Source organism: Thalia democratica, chromosome 1 (genome assembly GCF_965202585.1).
Source record: "Thalia democratica chromosome 1, ktThaDemo2.hap1.1, whole genome shotgun sequence".
Classification (NCBI taxonomy): domain Eukaryota; kingdom Metazoa; phylum Chordata; class Thaliacea; order Salpida; family Salpidae; genus Thalia; species Thalia democratica.
In genome coordinates this window covers 47,589,401-47,612,340 of record NC_139165.1, presented here as the reverse complement: position 1 = coordinate 47,612,340, position 22,940 = coordinate 47,589,401, and the positions used below count along the sequence as shown (strand labels likewise).

Below are 22,940 nucleotides of genomic sequence, written 5' to 3'. Positions count from 1 at the left end.
CAATAACCCTTTTCTATATTAGAAGTTTAACTATTATTGGACAACTGTTATATACTTTATAGACCAATTGTAATAAGAATTTTTCTTGCTTGAATTTTTTTATGAAAATTATATAACTTACTTCAATTTGCTAACTATGTTTTACTTGAATAAAAAATCAGCCTAAAAAAACTATAACCATTTACGTAAGAAAAAAAGGTAAGTTTAAACAACAATTTTTTATTTTTTATACATTCTTAACATTTAACACAAAAGTACTGAAATAACTCGTGTAAGTTAGTTATACGCAAAAAAATTGGAACAAACAAAACTAAGAACATCAAATAGTACGGTTAAAAAGTTGTAAAAATCAGTTCAAGGATTTAAAATTATTTCGAAATCGACACTGCACAAAAACCATGCATACACTGACATGCAAAAGAAAAATTTGCACTTTTTGTGAAAAAAAATGTTGAATACAGTTTTATTTTCATTTTATTTTGTGACAATAACAGTGAGGTTAAGTGTCAAAAAAATCTGTATTATATCTTTAAAAAAAATAAATTAATAAAGTTAAAATTAATAAAAGAACTTCCAAGCTAAACTTAAGTAAAAAAAACTGCCAAAAGAAAGGCACTTTACAAGAAAGTTGTGCAAAAGAAAAAAAAAACTAAAATTAGTTTTATAAATAATAATTCCGGTTTAAACAAAAAAGGTCACTTGAAACTAGGTGGAAAGAAACTGCAGCAATAATTTCCTCAAATCGACAGAATATAAATGGACGTATTTTGCATTCGAATACATTTTTGACCAGTGTTTTAAGAGTACATAGTTGTCATCAACCACTGTAAAATATGTTAATTATTTAACTGTGTTTTACTTATGTTAAAAAAATGTTAGTTGTAATAGGTCAATTGTAGTAATATAGTTGACACGGATTGTTAAAAATTCAATTGCGCATAGAGTAACTGTTTCATACCAAAAATAGTTAATTGATTAACAAAAAACTCTAAAACTACTATAACAATCAGTACAGCTAAAAATATTTACATTTTGTGTAATGTATAAACAAACTTACTTCATCAAGACTCAAGTTTGCTGTTCTACCGTCTGAACTGATGTATTCCTTGAATGAATCTGTTTATAAAATTAAAATGTGTCTTAAGTCCACAAAAGTAGCTTATATAACGAAAAAAATGAATGGCAATTTAAAACGTTAAATAAAAAAATAGACAAGATGAATACTTACTGAACATGGTTTCTAGACGAACAGACATTAGAACGAAGTCGTCAAGGCTGACCAACAAGCTCTTGCTAGTGTACCTGACACACAACATTTGGTACAATCTGCTGCTCAGTGAATATCCTGCAATTCACCATTAAAATTAAAAAAATGTTTTTTTTTGCATAATTTAATGTTTAATGCAATAACAAAAATCAGCATGTTGTCACTTAAGATAAATTGGATCTTTCAACTCATTAGGAAAATTACTAAAATAACAGCTGTATGTAAGCTGTTTAACTTTAAAGAATTTATTTAAAGCATATGTAAAAACGATATTTTCATTAATGTTCAAACGTTTTGATACAAACAAAAAAAGTAAACATTTGATTACACAACTTAAAGGCTACTAAAAGCTACAAAGTAAGAGATGCCTATACAAGTTCTACACATAAACTGACCAGCATCGCTGAGAGCATCTCTCAATTCGTACAAATCAAAAGCTCCATTTTCGTCTCTGTCAAACTGCTTAAAGGCCGTCTAAAAAGCAAGGTATATTTTATACAAAGTTCTGATCACTGTGTGACTTTTGAATTTTCAACGTAGAAAATCATTTTGCTATAAAATGCAAAGAGCTTTTTTGGCACGGCTTAATTAATACACATGATTTTGTATAATGGAATGATGCCACGAAATTCATGGTTGTCATAACAACTCAGATCACATTAAAGGCAAACTCATGTCTTACTTAACCAAAATGAGTCAAAGTTTTAAGCTTAATTTTACATTATGTGGATATATCAAAAAAAAAATCGTTTAAAGGTAAATTCTTGTACGAATTTATTAAACACGGTAAAAATTTCGTTTATAATAATTCTTGGAATACTTTAGCCTTTTAAAAGCAAAATAAACAAAACGCCTAACGGCAAACACAAATGTTTAACTTACAATCCATTTGCGCACTACAACCCACAAGCTTTTGAATTCTTCGTAATCCAATTTGCCGGATTTAGTCACCTAAAATATAGAACGTATTGGTATAATAAATTCTGATAGCTTTTGCTTTATAATAAAAACTTTTTTAGTTAATCACATAACTTAAAAGTAAAGTAAAACGTAAGAAGAATAACCTTATAATACTTACTGAAAAATTACAACATCAAATATTGACAAAAACATTAAACACATTTTAATCAGTAAAACTGACTCCGTCAGTAATTAAATGACTAATTATTTTCCTAGTAATCAAGTTATATCATATTTTTTGGCATAAGTTGGCATGCATAAGAATATAACTGCGATTTGAAGCGCGGTAATATGCGACCATGACGTCATAAGTGATTAGATCAGACAGCTGCCAAGTCGATAGCTTTGCTATGCACTCACACTGGCTGCAGTCACCAAAAAAATGCTGTCAGTTTTACTACATAAACACTATTAAAAATTTACATAAATACTATTAAAAATTTACAACTTTTCGGACAAGCTGAGATTGATTTACGAGTTAATTACAAGCAGTTAACAGGCAGTAGTAAGATAAACATAAACAAACATCGGTGAGGGCCACCATGCTTCTGCAGGCCTCCATGCTAAATCCCTTGAACGTTCCCGGTTTCGCATCTAAGTTTTTGCAAATTTGTGAAATTTTGCCTTGTTAACACTGGTTTTACAAAGAAATAATATAAAGATTTAAATTTAAATATTCAGTATTGTTAATGTGTTATTTAAGTAAAATGTTAGCTAGTGAAAAACTAATTAGTGTTGCAGATAATTATAGCAGTTTAATTTTTTTTTAGACAACCAACTCTTTTTCATAACAGTGTTGATGATATCTTGTAGCTCAAATGCATCAATTTCACCATCCTGAAATTTAAAATTAAATTAGTAAAATAGAATTTGAAACAAATATATATATATATAACAATAAACATTTTACCACTTTGTATAAATACGTAAAAACTTATTAAACGACTAAAACATACATTCAAATCCACACACAGTAGGAATATAAAAAGTAATAATTCAAACTATAAAATAATAAAAATAAGGAAATAACTTATTCTTAATCTCACAAAATTATAGCTAATTGTACAATACAAAATACTTACAGCGCCAGTAAGTTGGTCGAATAGCAGTTTGAATTTGCGAGCATTCTCGTATTCTTCTTCCTGGTAAATTGTTTGTATTAATTCACATGTTTTTGTTAAAATGATATTATGTAAGAGAGTATAAAATATTTATAGTTAAAAATCGTAATTAGTGTATGGTAAGTTTAATAAAAAAATCAAAAAAGCTAGCACCCTTTAGAAATATAAAGAGATATATAAGAATTAGCTAAAATTGTTAATGAAAAAATATTTGTAGTTAAAAAAAAAAAAATTAAAGGTTTTAAACTGTGTAAAGACGTGATAGTAAAAACTGAAACTTTAAATTAAATACTCAAAAAAATTTGTACTGCTTAAAATATTAAAAACTATATTTGAAAATTATAACATTCAATTCATTTATAAATGAACTAAATGATATATTTAAAAGTAGTTTAAAGTTACATCAAGCAACAAAATAATTTTTTTTGCCAGTAAAATACAAACATAATATAACAACACAACAACAAATAATGAAATTTTACTAATTTTATTGAGATTTCATTAATAAATTGCAGTGATAATTTGATAAGAGCAAAAGCTGCAAAAGTTTAACAAACGCTTTATCGATTTTTCATCCCGGACTTTAAATAGACGGGAGATTTTTATTTATACTTTTTCATGCACAGCAAAATAGCTTTCATTAAGCAAAACTACTTCGAAATTTCTGAATGGTTGCTGACCATTGGAAATTAGATTAATGAAATGATAAATAAAAACTGACGCACATGCCTTCCATTCAATCGCATAGGAAATGCGTGCTAAACTACAGTTGAATAATAACATGTTGTTGTGTGGGAATTATCAATTTTTATTTTTCAAGTAAGGAGCCAAAATAAAAAAGTTTTTGTTTAGATTAAATAAAAACAATAAAATAACTGTACATACAGCGTTGTAAAAGATAATATTTTTCTTAAACATTTATTCAAAAAAATCAATACTGATTTTTTCACTTTTCGTAGTTACGAAAAACATACAACGAGCAAATGTAAATTAAATACACCAAATTGCACAATATGTACGTCTTACCGGCTGTAGGTTGGATCGTAGATGCTTGCGTCTGCTATTACTTCGCTACATTTTTCAAATTAATTAATATTTGCTAGTGAATAAAAATCTAATCAGGAAAAAAGCATTCTACATAACAAAAGCTCAAACTGTTACACATATTCAGGATGTAAGCCGTGAAAAATTTGACGTAAAGCTGCTGTAAAACTTTTAGTTTTCACTGTATGGCAAGTTTAATGCGAAGCGCAAAGCAAATGTCACGACGTTATATCGTGTCAAGCCATGACCGTAATAAAATAATTCAAACAAAATCGTAAAAGCTGGCTGTGACTAATTTGTTCTTGTTTAAGTTAAGGCTGGATTAAACGATTTATTCGAAAAACAGGTTTTACTTATCACAAGTTAAAATTTTTATGTTTACAAATGAAAACAAAAATAACCTCGGGATCCGGTTTGTGTAGAGGCTCTCTTTGTTCAGTTTTGGTGTCCAGTTCACTGCAAAAGTTGTAAAGTATTTGTGTAAAGTTCAAAATTATTTGTCCCTTGACAATGTAGCTTTGCTTTTTATTTGCATTAACAGTTGCGGTAGTTAAAACTAGACAAAAGCTAACCGAAAAGAACAAATATTAGCAAAAGTAAAAACATTTGTTCTTATCTTTCAGAGGTGTGAAAACAAGTTTGAAGATAAATCTAATACACAAGGGAAGTGTAAGGAAAGGTAGATCAAAGTGTAAAAGTTTTGAATAAGAAAAACAAATTTAATTTTTGTGAACTTTGATTCCACTAATTAGTTTAAGTTTTACTGAGTTCATGCTTTACGAATTTAAATAGAAACATTTTCAAACAAGTTTGAATTAAAAAATAAAACAACAGTAGGAAAAAGTAAACTCAAATATTTATTGAATTATGGGAGCTTCAAGCTTTTAATTAATTAAAAGCAAGTACAAAATTAGATTAAGCAAAACACAACGTGAAGCAAACCCAGTGTTGCAGCGCTTTTCAGTGAAAATTCTCAGCAAAAAGTCCGCTTCTTCGTTCGCGGCAAAAGTCGATGGAACGATGACGTAATTTCCCGCCGGAAGCTTAAATCGCTGTGAGTTTTCTCGCAAATTTATGAAGTTCTTGGCGCGAGCTATCGACTGGTTGTAGAGGAAAAATTCCTTTTTCAACGGCTGATCTTCGGGGCGGTCTTCTTTTAACTATTAAGAATTGTAATCGTATTGATTGGTGAAGTAAAATGGTCTTGATTGTCGATTAAAACGAACTTAAAGTATGATTATAAGTTCCTAATTAAGCTTATATGATTAAAACTAAAGTTAAGACTTATCGATTATGGAGCAACTTCAGGCGGTTTAAAACTATTTGTGAGTAAGTTTTACTTTTTATAGTATAGCGTCAAATACACATATAAGTATAAGTGCTAATTTACAAAAAACAGAGAACTAATAACACACATCTACAAAAAAAAAGGAATTAAGGTGTCTAACAAATAAATTTTGTTAACAACCTATTTTCAAATGCTTTAGAATCAATATTCAAAAAAAATCAAAAATTAGATTATGAAAAATTAAGAAAAAATAAAAAGCTATAGTTAAACTAGTCTAAAGAATAGTAACTCAGTACAGATGAAATTATAACACTAATGATGTACCTGGTAAATAGCAAATCCGATGGTGAGAAGGCCCTCACCCTTGCTCTTCTGCCTCCTCCTGTTCTTCTGGAGGAGCGACACGATGAAGCTGCATCCGTCCTCGTCATCATCAGGATCGTCATCTTCTTCTTCCAACGTCAGCCTGAACTGAGGGTTGATCCAGAACGTCTCTGTGTGTTAGGTTTGTTAGTGATTAACAAAGTATATTGATTGTGTTATTTTAGGGTTTGTTAGCTAATGGTAAAAGCCACAACTTAATAAGGTCAATTTAATCAATGAAGCGTTTTATTCTAAAAAAACATAAAAAACTTAAATTTATTTCAGTGATAACATATGTGTTATAAAAGTACTATTTCATAAAGTTGTTCAGTTATTTATATTTATTTTCAGTAAAGAGTTTTATGGTAAAATGTTCAAATTTGAAGTTACTGAAAAATATATAGATTATTTTCACGAATTTATTCACCATCAAAAAACCAAGCAAAAAGTAAAGTACCGGGGAAATTGCGGCATCCGCCGGCAGAGCAGCCCCTGATCCACCTTCCCTCGTGGTAGGAGGCCACCCACGACGTGTTGTCGTTCTCCAGCGCGTCCGGTCCCAAGTTGCAGATCTCCAGCTTGGTGTAGCAGCGAAGAAAATCGTGAATCGACATCCTGTTGGCATTTTTGTGCTGCTTAGTAAAACTTTCAGTATTTGGTACGCTTAGTAAAACTTTTAGTATTTGGAAATATTAAATATTAATCAAGGCTTGCAGCTTAAAACTAGTTGTACTGTAACAGTAAAAGAAATTTAACACTAAGATGAAAATTTCTACAAAGGATTATTTAATAAACGTCCAAAAGCTAAAATAATGTTAAGAATTGTTAAAAAAAGAAAGAAACAACGCAGTGCAAATCCTGATATGAATTTAAAAGAAAAAAGATTATAATCTCCACTGAACTCATAATAGGATGAAAAACATTTTCAATCGAATCTTACTGAGATTACATCGTACAGTTGCATGCGGTTTTTGGCGAGGTACAATTTTTCAAAAATAATTAAAAAATGTCACTCGCTTTTCGTCTTGACTGGTATTGATTTGATGCGAGGCAAATATTGCTGTAAATAAATGACTTGAAACGCAAAAAATATTTGGATGCAACAAAAATCAAAAATAAAAGTTGTTTTTTAAGTATAGTGCAGAAAAAAAAATAAATCTTTAAACAAAAGTTTCAGACCAAAACTTATTGGATTATCATTTCAATCCAAACGCTTTTTTGCGGGATCGCGCGAAGAAAATTTTTAATCTGCATCCAACTTTTGCTGCGAAAATCGCAATTCATTTCCAATAAATTTTTCCTAAAATAGCTTAAAAAAAGAACTGGCCATCACCGCTTATCGACTGCCAAGTGGACGAAAGCAGCAGCGATTTAATTCTTCAAATCAAAATAAAAGCCGATTCGCGCAAGTGCACAGTTTTCAACAAAGGATTCGATCGATAGCAATTTGGCAGACAAACGTTTCGTTACAACCAGCTTATATGTGTGGGGGGCTGGCTGGCTGTATAGTGATAGCTTGCGTGCGTTGTCGATCGATTATCGCTCTAAATAAATTCTAAAGTTTGCAAAGCTCACATGCTAAACGCTGAGAATATTTAATCTCATCAGCAGCGCTGCTCATGCAGTTTGCAGCTTTCAAGCGCGTCTTGAGTTTTCACCTTAGAGCTTTTGTCTTCAAACTTTTTGTTTTCAGACGATTTTTAGTATATAGTAATAGATGTACTGAATGTTTACAAACACTTATGCTGGTTATGATAGTTGGCACGTTGAAAAGTTTATAAATTTAAAGCAGCGTAAAAAAAACTCACCAAAATTCACCATCGTCATCGAATTCGGCATCCAGTCTTCCTCTAACACCGGGAACTGTGTTCCAAATCTCAGAACTGTTTTCATATAAAATTAAGTAAATTTTTATGTTCTAAATATGTTTGATGCGAATATCATTATATAGTGTTTCTCAAACAAATAAGAAACATTATGTTTAAAAAATGCATAAAACTACTTAACAAGTTTATTTTAAACAAAATAAATAAATATTTTATGTTCTATTTATGAAAAACTATTCAGGAAACAGACTTATCACTCCAGTCTCCATTCCATTCAACTTGGCCCCACGGGTTTCGAATTCTGATCAAGCGGGTCCCGTTGTCCAGCTATTTGTATAAATTGTTGTTAATTGAAATGACAAATGCAAGTATACAACATGCAAGTGTAAATATAAGTTTTAATTAAAACTTTTATAAACAACTCACTTCTTCCAATCCGGTGATGCTGTACGCATGACCTTGCAAAAGTCCATTACTCAATTTCACTTCACGTTGGCTTGGATTGTTTGTCTGTTGATTTTTTTATGTAAACAATAACACTGATATACAGATTAATTTAAGTTTAATGTTAAAGAGAACTATGTGGTTCATAGAAGTTTTCTTATTTATTTCCCCAGTGATAACTTACACTCACAGTTAAGAAAATAAGCGCTTTTGGGAATTTTTGAGTAATTTAAATTTTAGTTGTTTTATGGTAAGCCAAATGTACTTGATTTAACTTATATAAAAACCTTATTTAATCATAACCACATTAATTCATAAAGCTAAACGCTATTTTACATAAAGTGTAAAGAAAACTAGGCGAAATAAAATTATTGAAAATCTTAATAGAAAGTTTAATTTAAACAAAATTAGCGCCTAATTTGTTGGAACACACAAATTAAATATAACTTGAACATTTCCGCGTGGCTTGCGTTTATTTTGCGTGATGTATGCGTACAAATAACAAAAGCAATTTATAAAAATATGTGTATGCATAACGCAATAATAACCATATTGGGCAAACAATATCTTTTCAGCATTAAAGCTTTAATTGTACTGTGTTGTATTAATAAAAACGCTCTATGAAACGCACAGCTATGAACAAAATCTACAGAATAAAAAAACATAAAAGACTTATAAGAATTTTAATTTTGTAAAAGTTCTGATGTTATAACTTTTATAATTAAACAAAATTAGTAAGTTGTTTATATTTTTGTAAACTTTAATGCAAGCACAATTTTGTAGCATACTTTTGTTATGTATGAAAAACATTATCATAAAAAAACCTCAATAGCACAACTCATGAGAGCTCCTTTTTTCAACGACTTATGCATAATTTTAAACAAGTTTTTGGGTGGGCTTCTCAGTTCAATCAACTCAGTAACACCGCCGGTGAAATCTTCCATTGCTTCCGAAGCACTACCGCCTTTTAATGCTTCGTACGAACCGTTCAGTCTGATTATATAAACACATAACTAAGTTTTTAGAAAATAAACAAATATTAAAGTTAATAATTATACTTTTGGTTAAAGTTTTTTGTAAAAGCAAAACTACTAGTTGTTGAATTATATTAGAATTAGCTATAAATACTTTTTTTTAAAACTAAGTGTTAAGAAAACATATGACATAGATTTTCTCAAATGAAATAAGCAGAAGAAATGCCTTTTATCAAATTATTTCAACTGAAAAGTGCTTTTACGCATGTAAGCATAAAAAGATTAAATTACTCTAAAATTTTCAATTATTATTCACATAAACGTGGAAAAACATAGGTAAAATTTTACGACAGTAAAGCATAGCATATGTTGAATTACACTTAAATAAACTTAAAATTATTGATTAAACTAACTGAATAATTTAAATATAAGTTTGAAATATTATTTAAAACAAAAATAACTAAAATTATATTTTTGTAGAAGTTGTAAAACACAACATGCCTAGATAAAGTTAGTTTATTCTAAAGTTTACCCTACATTTTTACTTTACAGTCATACACTACTTAACTTTTAAATAAGCTATATTTAAAAACTTAAACAAAAACAAATTTGTTTTAAAACTAATGATAAAAAGTTGTTTTTAATGTGATAAGCACAATAAGTACTGGCTTTTCAACTATTTTGATATTACTTTTAGAATTTATATATAATTATAAATTTTCAAACTTTTATAATTTGTGCATGTAATCATGGTATTAGTTACTATTTATACTTAGCCGTATAAGTTTCTAAAAATTTTAAATTTAACAAATATATTTATCTAACCAAGGATGATAAGTCTATTTATTTTAAAAAGCAATAACAAAAAAATATTAAAGAATTAAATCGCACTAATTATGACAACAAGTTGACTAACTTAGCATAAGCTTTCTCAAGGAGGGCACTCCAAAACTCATTGGTTTCGCCGGAGTGCAAATAAGCTAGTTTACCGTGATATGTTGGAAGCCTATCATCAACAATCACATCTACCCAAGCTCCATACTTAATATTTATTATAAATTAGATTAACAAAGTTATGTATGGATAAAATAAAGTCAAAACGCAATTAACATGTTTAAATCCTGCATATATATTGAAATTTTCAATATCGAATAGGTTCATTGTTATAAACAATTATTGTATAATCAAAACTAAACCAAAAGTTTTGTTTTTTACTTAGTATTTAAACCAGTGAAAAAAAAGTTCTTCAATTTTAACACTAATAAATTTTATAACTATCAGTCTAACAAAAATTAATAATACATTTTATACTGCACTAAACTGGTTATTATTTTTAAAAACAAAATTATATATATATATATATATAGTATTTATAAATAGTCAAATTAGTTACTTATAAAAGGTAGTGTAACTTTAAGTAAAATCAGCTTCAAAAAACTGTTCTTATAACAATTAAAAAGAATAAAAAAAGCCTCACCTGCCAGAATTGAAAATGGAACATACCACAGTAATCCTGTTCTTCAAAACTTTGATCAGTGGGAATGATTCGGTACAGCAAGTCATCGTTCAGTGAAAGTGAAGCGATCGCAGCTAGAAGCCAGCAATCACCTACAAAAATCATACAAAACACGTTTCAAACTTGTTTGAAACTTTCTTTACGCACAAACTGAAACTGCAAAACCTTATGAAAAATATATTTAATTGCAGATATAAATATAAATAGGTTTATATGTTAATTGGCAGAAGAGTAAACAAACCAAGCTCTCCCTGGACCACGTCAAAACGACTTGCCCCTCCAACAAACAATTGAGGATCTTTGCAAATTTCCTATAAATAAATGAATAAATTTGAAAACTGTGTTGTTAATTGTAATTAGCAACATATAAAAGATAAATATACGTGCAAAATTTTTGAAGTATAGCTAAAACACAGTACTTAAAAAAAAAAAAAAAAAATACTTCCGATACAGAGATAAATAAATTACTATTTAAAACAGATGTGTTAATTGAAACTAAACTACGAGTCTTTGAAAGTATATTTAAATGTGCACCAATAAAAGTATCGCAGGGCTGCTAGGTAGCTTAAACTTGATTAGATAAAGTCTTTTAGCATTATGACTAGTTTTAATTAACTGAAGAAATTTATTTTAAGAAAAAAAAATCATGAACGCATAACATTGAGCAAATATATGAAAACAGGTTTCCACTTATGTTTATTTATTGTTAACTTATGTGTACAGATTCGTCAACTTTTTACAACTCATTTTGATTTGTTTTAAAAGTATTTATACATAAAACTTAGTTATTGTTTAAACTTCCAACTTCTTCAGTTATACAGAAAGGGTGACTTCAACTTTTTACTACGAAAATTAAGATGGCTTACATGTGGTCTTTTCCATATAAACTTAATTCGAGGTTTTTGCTTGAAAAACAGTGATGTGTCGTCAGCTGGAAATTCCGGATCTTCAAAAAGTTTTTTCTCCTCCAAACATTCTCGCTTGATATCAGCAAACGACCTACCGTCTATCTCAAACTGATTATCTTGCTGAGGTTTTTTGAGTACCACTCGCTTTCTATAGAAGATAAAAAGTAGATTAAAATTGCTTATTTTAAAAACAGTATCTGTCTAAACAAGAAAAACTTCTAAATTAAAGCTATGTAAAATTGAAACAGAGAAAGACACAATAGAATTTTACTTAAAAATTTATTTGAATATAATTTTTACCTCGCTGGAATAGTGCTGAGAAAGTTGGTGCGTGACGTATTTTTCAGCTTGAAGTTAGAATACTTGGTTCCAGCATCGGGAACCGGAACATTGATGTTGATGTTTCGACAGTAAGATCTCTTGTAGTATGGCATGATGGCTCGTTAACCAAGCTGTTTAAATTAATAAATATCACATACATATACTTACTACATATTTTAATTAACTTCATAAAACATTAACGGAATAAATGACTATTCTTATGAACGAAACTTGATAACTGATACAAGTGCAAGGAAAGGCTAATATATAAAGAACAGTTCGTTGTTAGAGTTTACAAAAAAAAATCTTTGTGTACATGCTATAGAAGATTTTTCTTTGTGCTTACAATAAATCTGTTTACACAAACACTAAAAAAGTATTACAAAAAGTGTAATAGGAAACAAAAGAAACTTCACTCTTTGTAATTTTGTGCTGTGTTATATAAATTTTTACAGTTTCAAACAGTATTTTTTTCAAACTAGTTGCATGACTTAATTAGAGTGTCAAAAGCTCTAATTAGAAAATATAAACAACATTAAAATAATTAAGATACAATTTTAAAAACAAATAAAATCTGTAAATTAATTCAATATGTATTTACAAATATTATGAATAAAAGAACTACTTAAAAAAATATGCAATAATGATAGAAACTTATGATAATAAATAATATTTTGGTTTTATATAATGAAAAAATATAATTCAAATTTTATATAACAAAGATATTTTGAAAAATTTTAAAATTATTTTAAATAAAAATAATCTTTAAATAATAGTAAAAAACTAAGATATAAAATATTTTTATATCTGAATTTTAATCAGATTAAATGTACAACATCGGTTTAAAAGAAAATATTGATTCAGTTTAATTCAAAAATAAGTAAACCTAACAATTTATTGTAATCGTATATTATTTGTTAACTATAGAAGAAACGGGTTGTAAAAATATTGAATTTATTTAGAAACAACATAAATATCAGAAAACTTATAATATTATTTATCAAAATAAAACTGATGTAGTAATGACACTTACTTTTAGCTAATTGAATAACAACACAAAAAATACTTTTTAATAACAAAAAAGAAAAACATTAAAATTAGCTAAAGTTGAAATATTCTTTTGAATAAAATACTACTAGTAGGAAAAATTTTAAGTATAATATATAGAATAATGATAATAATAAATAGCAACTATTTAGAAAATAAACTTAAAATTTGCAAAACAAAACTTAAAACATAGAGAAAATATTTAAATAATAACGAAAGTAGTAATAATCGTTTATTATCTATGCATACTATAGAAGCTAAACCATAAAATTTACAACAAAAGTTTTACTTTTAATACTTAAAGCTTTATACATTATTTTGTTACACTAAATTGTTTTGAATTAAAACGATTAAATTTTTCTTTTGACTCTAAATTGTAGAATAGTTGTACAGTAAATATATGTTTATATGTAAATTTATTTTTTTATAACAGTTTTACAACTATAGATTTAAAAATAGATTGAAGAAAGATGCTTAAAAAATAGGAACTTTTATGAAATAACCAATAAACTCTGATATAAGTTGGAAAATTTTCTTTATTTGTTCAACTTATGTATAAATATTCTTAACTGTTTGCTTTTTAAACCTTTTTGATGGTTTATTTTCAAATATCAATAACAAATACTTTACAAATATTACAAAAATATATGTTCAACATTTCTATTAATGTATTTTTCTTGTAATTATATATTATAAAAATTGTTAAACTTTAAAGTGGATTAATGTTGTTTGAAATAGGTGCAAAAAATATCTTAACTTTGTTGATGATGACCAAAATAAATAAGGGTTATAGAAGTATACTTGTAATTTTAATGTTAAGCTGAATTTTCAAATACTTTACATATGATTTGTCATTATAGACTTCAATTGCTTAGAAAAACACTTACTCAAATAAAAAATATGCTTATGTAAATCTGACTTTAATAAAAAGTTTATTTGTAAACTATAAAAATATTTGAGCTAAAACAAAAATTTAAATCTCTTTTAAAGCTAGATGTTAACTCAAATTATTAATTTAAAAAACAGTACTTAATGTAAAGGTTAAAAATAAATAAATAAACAGCTTTAATATATATTTTGACAAAATTTAAACTAAAAATAACATTTCTATTTTTAAAGATTAAAAAATAACCATAGACTTTCCAACATCTACTGATATTTTGGATACTAAAGTTCTGTATAGAAATAAAATTATTCTTAAACATTTAAGGAATCAAACATATCATAACTACACGGATTTAAGTATCTAGAATAGATCTAATCATTAATATTTTTTAAATCGGTCAAACTCAACATGTTTAGAATAGTCTTGTTTATTCTAGTATTACTAGTTAAAAAAGTGAAAGATACCTAAAAAAGTATAAATTACTATGTAATTGATTTTTTACAAAATTAGTCAGTTAGTTTACAATACAACTAACTGACTAATTGCATTGTAATTATAATATTCATATAGATTGACTAGCAGATATTTTAATATAAAATATATACTAATTAACACTTACTTTGGGTAGTTTGACTGGCTCCAGAATTAACTTCTTTTAAAACAAAATAACAAAGACGGAACAAATATTAAACACTTACAAACTTTAAACAACCTGTAAAACTATTGCCATTATTAAAACTTTTTTCATCACAAAAAAATTGGTTAAAAACTTTTTAAGGCTGTAAGGGGGTAGGACTATACCTGATTTGTTACCTAGTAATGTTTAAAGTAGTAATGAAAAAAAAGTTGATAAAAACTGTTATCTCCTTCAATTTTAAACCAATCTTACAAGGATTTTAAATGCTTTTCATAACCAGTTTTTTAATAAATTACATGTAAGAACTTCTTTTATTTTGATAAAAAGTCCATTTATAGAAGACTGAATGATTTTTGGTAGTTTTGATTTCATAGACCTCAACTATTTAACAGTTTTAACTTTTTAAAACGTTAAAAATACAAACTGTTAAGGTAATAGGGGGAGGTTAGGCACTTTTTTACACATTGAAATTATTTAAAAGGTTTAAGCGGATATAATAAATAGTTTATTTAAACTTTTCTTTTTAAATAAAAAAATTTTGAGAAATAAGGTACTAAGTCTTAGAGTTATATTCCTTATCAAAAGATTAAGTTATAAAAAAAAAAAGACTATTTCATTAAACATATATATTTTCTTACAGTTTTTAAGTTGCTTTACTAAAACTTTCTCAGTAAAATCATAAATTATTAAACAAACAATCATATTGTAGGAATTGAAACAAATGAGTATACATATAATATTTCTTAAAAAAAATGACTTTTTTTCTTCTTTTGTTAATATATTTTAATTGTTGCAATATGATTTATTTTCATAGTGAAAAAATTAAATCCTGAAAACTTACTTCAATTACTTTAAAAATAAAGAAAAGAAAATATTTTTTAATCAATTTATAAATCTACACTAAAACTGAAAATTCATAAATTTCAGTTACTTAATTTGTATCCAAAACTTTTTTCAAAACTGACAGTATCTTAAAAATAAATCAAAATTTTTATATTCTATAAAAACTGACTTTAAGAGTCAGTGTTAACTCTGTTAAAAAATTCCTCACCCCCTAGAAATTTAAAGTTATTATCTCATCAGAAAGGTAAATAGACTCTTGATTAGTTGAAAATTTCTTATAAAACTGACAATGAAACTATTGCAGTCTTAAACTATTTCAGTTTACAAAACTATTTCAAAACTTGACTTAATATAAAAACTAAATAGATAATGACTGACTTATATTTGATGCTTTAAGGCTGCATATAAGAGACAATAAGAATTTTGTAAAAATCCTGACACCCATATAACATTGATCGAAGAGTATAAGATATAACTAAGATTATAAAATTTATAACTTATTAATTTGTTATAAAGAACATATATACAACTTTAATTGTTTCAGTTTTTATATAAATCCTTTAACACTTTGAACTAAGTTTAAAAATTTTATTTTTTATTTTTCTTCAAAGGATGCCATGCTATGCATTTTTTATAGATCTAAAAGTGAAATTAATTAAGAATTTCTGTAACTAATATGATATAAATAACACTTCTCAATTATTTGATTTATTACCTAAAATAATTAGTCTTTATCTAATTAGGAATGTGGCTACTATTTTTTGAAAAACTTGTTTCAGGTTTTATAATTTTCTTAAAAGTATAAGTTTTATTGTTTAATTTTAGTAGAAATTTAAATTTAAGTTAATAGTTTTAAGATACTGATTAGATACTGTAATGCATTTTTGAATGTTTTTTATAATAAATAATATTTAAAAAGTCTGTATAAAACATATATTTTGTAACTTGTTTAGATTTCATTAATTTACATGCATAAGTTGTTCAAAATTCCAGTATTTTTTGCATAAATTTTCAAACTCCATATTACCCTGCATTCTGTTTATTATATAACAATTAATTTTTTACTTTATATATTTAGGAAGAATTAAAAAAAAAAGTTTATCTGTTTTTGAAGAGGTAATGACATCTGCAACATGTAAAAATTAAGTACAAAAGTAATTTAAAAAAATAATTTTAGTAAGCATAAATAATATTCTAGTCATTGATAAAACTGATATAGTATACTATGAAAAAAAAAATTGGTATAAAATTTTGTTTAAAGTTTGAATTTTCAAAGGTTTTTACTCAAGGTGAAACTGATGTATTAGTATAAACATTTAAACTAAAGCAGAAGATTTTTAAAGTATTCTATTTTAACACAAGGACTTATTCAAAACAATAAACATTTTTTTACTGTTATTTATAAGTCATTGTTATTGTTAACTAAAATTTGCAGCTTTGTTGTGTCTGATGAACTGCTTTTGCAGTGAATTGTTATTAATTGAATAAAGGTAGAACTGAATTACCATAAAGTATATGTTATTAGAAACAATTAAACAAAAAAGTTTTTACTAAAATTATGTAAAATAGTTATTATTTTTAGCAGTTCAGTGCTTATTTTAAGTTATTGAAAAATTAGAAGCTTATTATATTACAAAAAAGTGTTTGCTCATCTGTTAAAAAACAAATACATAATGTAAAGCAAAAAACTTAGAATTAGAAAATATTTTATTAAAATTAAGAAAGTTAGAATATATATTTTATTTATATTAACAAATAACAATAGAACAAATAAAATTCAAAAAAACAGTTTACCAATTTAGTTGGTAAGATTACTTACAGACTTTCTGATTTATAAAATCTTTAATTTTGAAGCTAAGTTTTCATCTTGATACTCACAGTTTTCTTCGTAAAATTTGAATTTAAAATAGTATTAGTTTGGTCAAATTTATAGCCAACTAGCATAACTAGTTTTATTTTCTATGTAACCTTAATTGTCTATTGAAATTAAAATACATAAAATTATTAAGTGAAATAAGCAAATGTTTACTTTTGTATATTTTATGAAATTTAAGTATATTCAATAAAACTTATAAATTTCTTAAACTATTAACAAGTCTTTATTGGTAGTAAAACTTGAACTTAATACTGTTTTAACGAGCTTTTATAAGCCATTTTCATATCTTATATTGTTTTTTTTTACTACATTGACTAAAGAAAAATAATTTTATTATATCATCTGACGTTTTTGTATAAAGGTAACACTTATATTTAATAAAAAATCTCTGTTAATGAACAGTTTATATCATTTAGATAAGGAAGTCTCATTAGTTTAATTAGTGGAAGACATGATAATACAAATTGCTAAATTACTAAGCATTTGGTTGTTATAGAGCATTTGCATCATTTTGTATACAACTTTCAAAATAGTAGTAGATTTAAAAGGATCTCAAGCATGAAGCGCTTTAAAAAAGTTTTGACCAAAGACGGAGTTTCAAAATGACTAAACTTAAATAAACTAAATGAAAAGATTTTTTGAAATTAGATGAGTGTCAGTTGACTGTAACCGTTAACCCGTGACTTATTTAAAAAAATATAAGGTTAATAAAAGTAAAACAATAAAAAATTAACTAAAATCACTATAAAACTTGAAAAAAAAAAAGTTATAAAGTCTTAGCAAATTCTTACTGTGATGATAAACGTTTTTTGGTTTTAGCAACAAAATAAAATTACTTAAATATGATTTTACTAGGTTCCCAGAACTAGAAGTGAAATATTTAATCGTAATAAGAATATTTTTTATTTTATTTTTTGGTTCTAAATCGTACAATTGCAGTGTTCAACTCTAAAGGTTATAATACGATCAGCATGCGAGCAACACATTTTATAATATAAATAAATTACATGATTTTAGTTTGTAAAAATTTAGTATAGAAAAGTTGTAATTACTAAAATTTTATTTTACTTCGTATAATTAAAATTTTATTTTAGTCTGTTTTATCTTCCATTTTATAATTTAAATTAATTGTTTTACAACAAACTTATATAGTCTGATCGTTGTTGAGAAAATCCGGTTTTACAATAAGCCTTTAAATGTTTTTGCACGTAATAACGACACAACAAAGCAATCAAAAACAGTTAGAACGCTTTTCTATATACCGGGGTCTATATTCTATAAACTTACTTGAGATCTGAGCTGGTAGAAAAATACAAAAATTTGACAAAACATTATTTAAAGTCTTAATTTTTAAGCTCAATTGTTAATTTTTAATTTTTGAATTCGCCTAACTATGTTTTTACACGTAATTTTTTAATTTATTTCACACTTTTAGTTTATTTTATTTTATCTTTTCTTGTCCCTTGTTTTATAAATTGATGAAAATGATTTGTTAGCTATTTATATTAACCCAGACTTCAATCTTTAATTTCATCTAAAAGTACTTAATTGACTATCTACTATTCTAATACTTTCATATCAAATGTCCATTGTCACGTATTAGTTTATTTACTTGTGATCCTAGCGATAACATGAAACAATTGTAAAGCAATAAATTAGAAATATAGTTCTATTTGAATAAGATTTGTTTAAGCTCTGACGAGGTCTTTGACCGAAACTTAGTTTGTAAAATAAAGTCTTGAAAGAATAAATAAAATATTGAATATAAAAAAACTGTAAAAGAAACACTTAAAATTTACACTTAAATAGTGAAAATAAGAACAAAAACCATTGGGATTACTTACAAATTTAAAAACTTTGATTTAGTTTGTTGGTTCGTTATTAACAGTATTTATAGTTATTTAGCATTTATTCACTTATTAAAGCTACCTTTCAAAAGTGTTCCTGAGAACTAATACTATAACATACTATTTTTTTACACTAAAATCTTTAAGTTATAAGTTAATACGATTCAAAGTATGTTGTTTTAAGATCAGTGAAACTTAATTGTACTAAATAAACATAACTGAACACCTGTGTTGTTGATATTCCCGCTCATCGTCTGTGTTTGAGCACTAAAATTTTTTCCACTTAGAGAATTTTGTTGCCTAATTTAAGCTATTGCTTATTATGTGAATATTTTTAATAAAAGTTATTTGAAAAAAAAAAAGCAAGTTAAGCATTATATTACTTATAACTAAGTTGTAGGTGCATTAAAAATACTGAGGGTGAAAAATTAAACGCATTCATAATGCAGACTTAGTAACAAAACGTTCTTAGTACATGTTAGCATAGATCCAATCAATTTGATCTGAGTTGCATATGCTGTTGGAACTTTTTCTGGATTACAAGTGATAGGACCCCACGAAGTGTTTCTGATCAAATATGATAGTTCTAAGTTGTTGAAAATTTTTAAAGATATAGCCCATAATTTTTTCTAAAGAGTTTTAGCAGTTTTAATTCGAATTTTAATATAATTAGTACAGTTATTTAACTTAGGTTTTTAAACACTTTAAAACTTAGAACAAGCTTTGTGTTTAAAAAATAGTTTTATTTAACTCAAAAACAAACAAATAAGCCAAAAAAAACAATGAAAAAACTAATTCAAAATAATTTCGTGTATACTTTAAATAATTAAAAAAAAACTTTTAATAACTTGGTATCCACCGACTTCTTCAAGTCCGACACAGATAACTTGTGGAGTGATGCAATCGAGATTAAAGGAAGCCGCGCAACTCTCGTCAGAAACAATTGGCACATCGACAATATGAAGGTCGTTTGGTGGAATGCGAACTGTGGGGTCAATCAGTCCCCATCCTGAAATTGTTGCCATTCCGGTGAAAATTTGGTACTTAGAAGGAAGGCTTATGGTTTCGACCTGTGTTTTTATAATAAGTTCTAATAACTTTATATTTTTAAAAGACTAGATATAATTGCTAATAAAAAAATTACAACAAAAAAAATGCGATGAGATTAAGAAAAATGATAATACAAGTATTGTAACAAACTTACTAGGTTACTGTATTTTTTTGAAACTTTTTAAGCATTTTCCATATAAAGATTATTACTTACTGCACAAGCTTTAAAAGAAACTGCTTTATCAAAATCAATGACGGAATAATCAAAATTTACGATTGTTAATCTAGTGTACTCCGGATGCTTTTCCCATCTTTTGATGGTCATCACTTGTTTAAGTTTTGGCCATTGAAGTCCTTTAAGTGCAACAGTGAAACTGTTGTATATTTTAAATTTGGTTATCATAACTTATATATTGATAAAGAAAAAAAGTGTGTTAATTAAATACTGTTCATATAACTGTTACTTGAAAATACTAACTAACTATATAGTAATAAAAGTAATTAATGAATTTTACAAATAACCTTAATTTAAATGAGTACTCTAAAAATGCACTTTTAATTGATAAACATCAAGTTTAATTTTTATGCTCAGTAGTAATTTTTTGTTTCATAAAAGTAGCATCACTGATCACTACCCAATCTTCCTTTTACAACGGTTAAAGTTTTACATAAATTAAGAAACTTCATTTAATATTACTTTTTTGACCAATTTTAAGATAGGTGTTCAAGTAGTTTACAATAACTTTATAATAAAAATTAGTTTAAAAATAGGGAATGACCTAGTTCCATAAAAGGTCATACAAGATTAAAAAACTAAGGTTTCAAGTAAATTTTTCTTCAATGAATAAAAGGCTCATAAAAGTTTTATGTTAAATTAAAATAGACACTTAGTTAACTCATTTTTATAAAGGTACTATTTTAAACGATAACAGTTTGTCTTTACTTCTACAAGCTTAAATATTAAAATAAACACAAGATACTTAATCAACAGTAAAACTAACTCATTAAAACTTAAAGCGATTTTACAGTCAGCTGTAGACATGACATGCGCAGGTGAGATGAGTGATCCTCCACAGAAGTGAGTGCCAGTCTGCTGGAGGGACACCTGCCATGGAGACTGAGCTGTTGATGTTGCCTTCTGACCTCCGATGATGCGTGGTTGTGGTGGTGCACATTGCACTGGTATGAAATTTGTTATGAAGCAAGCCTAATTAAAATCTAACTGGTTATAGCCTTAACTCAATATGTTTAAACTAGTTAAGTTATTAATATTAAAAACTTTACTTAATAATTAGCTAAGGTATTTAATACTTATTTTTATAGAAAAACAATTTTTTGTAAATAACTAAAACTGATTTTAAATAACTTTAGATAACAATACAAAAATTATCTAAAGTTAAAAGTCCTCTTAAACTATAAACAAATCGCATACTACTTATTTTTTAAATGATGTAGGTCAAGAAGATAAACTAACCTATACCAACAATGATAAAGAAAGCTGCAATTTTCATTGCTTAAGTTTTAAATAATAACTTAAAATACAAACCCATCTTAGTCTTTTTTACTTATATATTAAAAAAAGTCACTGATGACCGTATAACCACTGACCGATGGCTCCGTCGTAGTTAGGTTAGGTAATTGCTTATTTTGGCTTTTCGCCTTAGTTTGTGACCGCGTCATGCGTTTTATGTCGTCCATCGATAAGCGTTTGGACGACATGAAATCTTAGTTGAATTATATATATATATAATATTATAAAAACGTTCTAATGGAACGATCGATAACTTTAATGTATTGAGCTTACTTATAATCTAGTTTCTAGAAAACAACTTTAAGTGAATGGTGATTGTATATACATTTAAAAACAAAACACGACAATGTGATAAAGTAACGTGATGAAGTTCTACCACAACTGACTCGAGATTTTCTTAAGCTTAGTGGCTGTACGCTGGTTACGATTTACAAAACTCAAGCAATTCTACTATCCTTTGCAGTGCTTCTATTCCCTTTGCCCGATCCGTCAACAACACCCGCACAACAACCCAAACATCCTTTTAACACACTAAGAAAAACTTATTTATTTTTTTACTCTCTTCTCTACTTACTACGTCACGCACAAGTCTTTCTGTAATTTTCCACTTAAAACTTTGACTCCTTTGATGTAATTTCCACTTAACTTATCTTTGACTCCTTCATTGTACTTCTCGAAACAAGTAGTAAACTACTACTTGTTATACTACCCTTCCTACCTTACTTAATTGATTTGTTTTTATCTTCTGAGTGCTAAAATATTTGAAGTTATTTTCTCGTTCTAGCTTTTGAAACAAGTAGAAGCTACTACTTGAAATAATAACTTAAAATAAAAACCCATCTTAGTCTTTTTTACTTATATATTAAAAAAAGTCACTGATGACCGAAGGTTAAATTAACACTTTTTAAAGTTCTCTCAAAATTTTGGACGGTCACATGACAACTCAAATTACGATAATTCAAATTCTAACAACTCAAATTCTTATAACTAAGGGTTAATACTTCACTAAGTATTTAAAAATTAAAGTGTGCAATACAAATGTGTCGAATATCTAATAAATACGATTATGATAATAGAAATAATTGAAAAATATGTTTATAAAAAAAGAAATTTTATATGTACTAAAAATAACCATAGGTTTTAAACTTCTTTAATCTTATCTTTTGGCCATATCAAAAAAAAAAATAAAAT

At 26.6% G+C, this 22,940-nt stretch overlaps 2 protein-coding genes across 3 annotated transcripts; both read right to left on the bottom strand.

The window, feature by feature from the left end:
* Positions 1-203: 203 nt before the first annotated feature.
* LOC145829981 (calpain-9-like) lies at positions 204-14,687 on the bottom strand. 2 transcript variants are annotated; one of them, XM_082937874.1, is made up of 23 exons: positions 14,585-14,687; positions 12,012-12,163; positions 11,670-11,859; positions 11,045-11,114; positions 10,765-10,895; positions 10,204-10,328; positions 9,138-9,306; positions 8,296-8,379; positions 8,120-8,196; positions 7,852-7,926; positions 6,501-6,658; positions 6,005-6,174; positions 5,335-5,552; positions 4,794-4,848; positions 4,375-4,419; positions 3,310-3,369; positions 3,007-3,064; positions 2,754-2,821; positions 2,150-2,218; positions 1,663-1,741; positions 1,229-1,345; positions 1,058-1,116; positions 204-824 (listed from the first exon to the last, which is right to left on the bottom strand). In XM_082937874.1, exons 2-23 carry the CDS (start codon positions 12,143-12,145, stop codon positions 798-800), a joined length of 2,238 nt encoding a protein of 745 aa, XP_082794000.1. In that variant the 5' UTR covers positions 12,146-12,163; positions 14,585-14,687; the 3' UTR covers positions 204-797. The 2 variants fall into 2 exon arrangements, with proteins under 2 accessions (XP_082794000.1, XP_082794008.1); XM_082937882.1 differs by lacking the exon at positions 4,375-4,419.
* A 4,909-nt stretch (positions 14,688-19,596) lies between these two features.
* Positions 19,597-21,768, bottom strand: LOC145836839 (trypsin 3A1-like). Its single transcript, XM_082944614.1, has 5 exons — positions 21,765-21,768; positions 21,220-21,397; positions 20,433-20,592; positions 20,007-20,238; positions 19,597-19,754 (listed from the first exon to the last, which is right to left on the bottom strand). The coding sequence occupies exons 1-5, from the start codon at positions 21,766-21,768 to the stop codon at positions 19,597-19,599; spliced, it is 732 nt and encodes a 243-aa protein (XP_082800740.1).
* Positions 21,769-22,940: the final 1,172 nt, after the last annotated feature.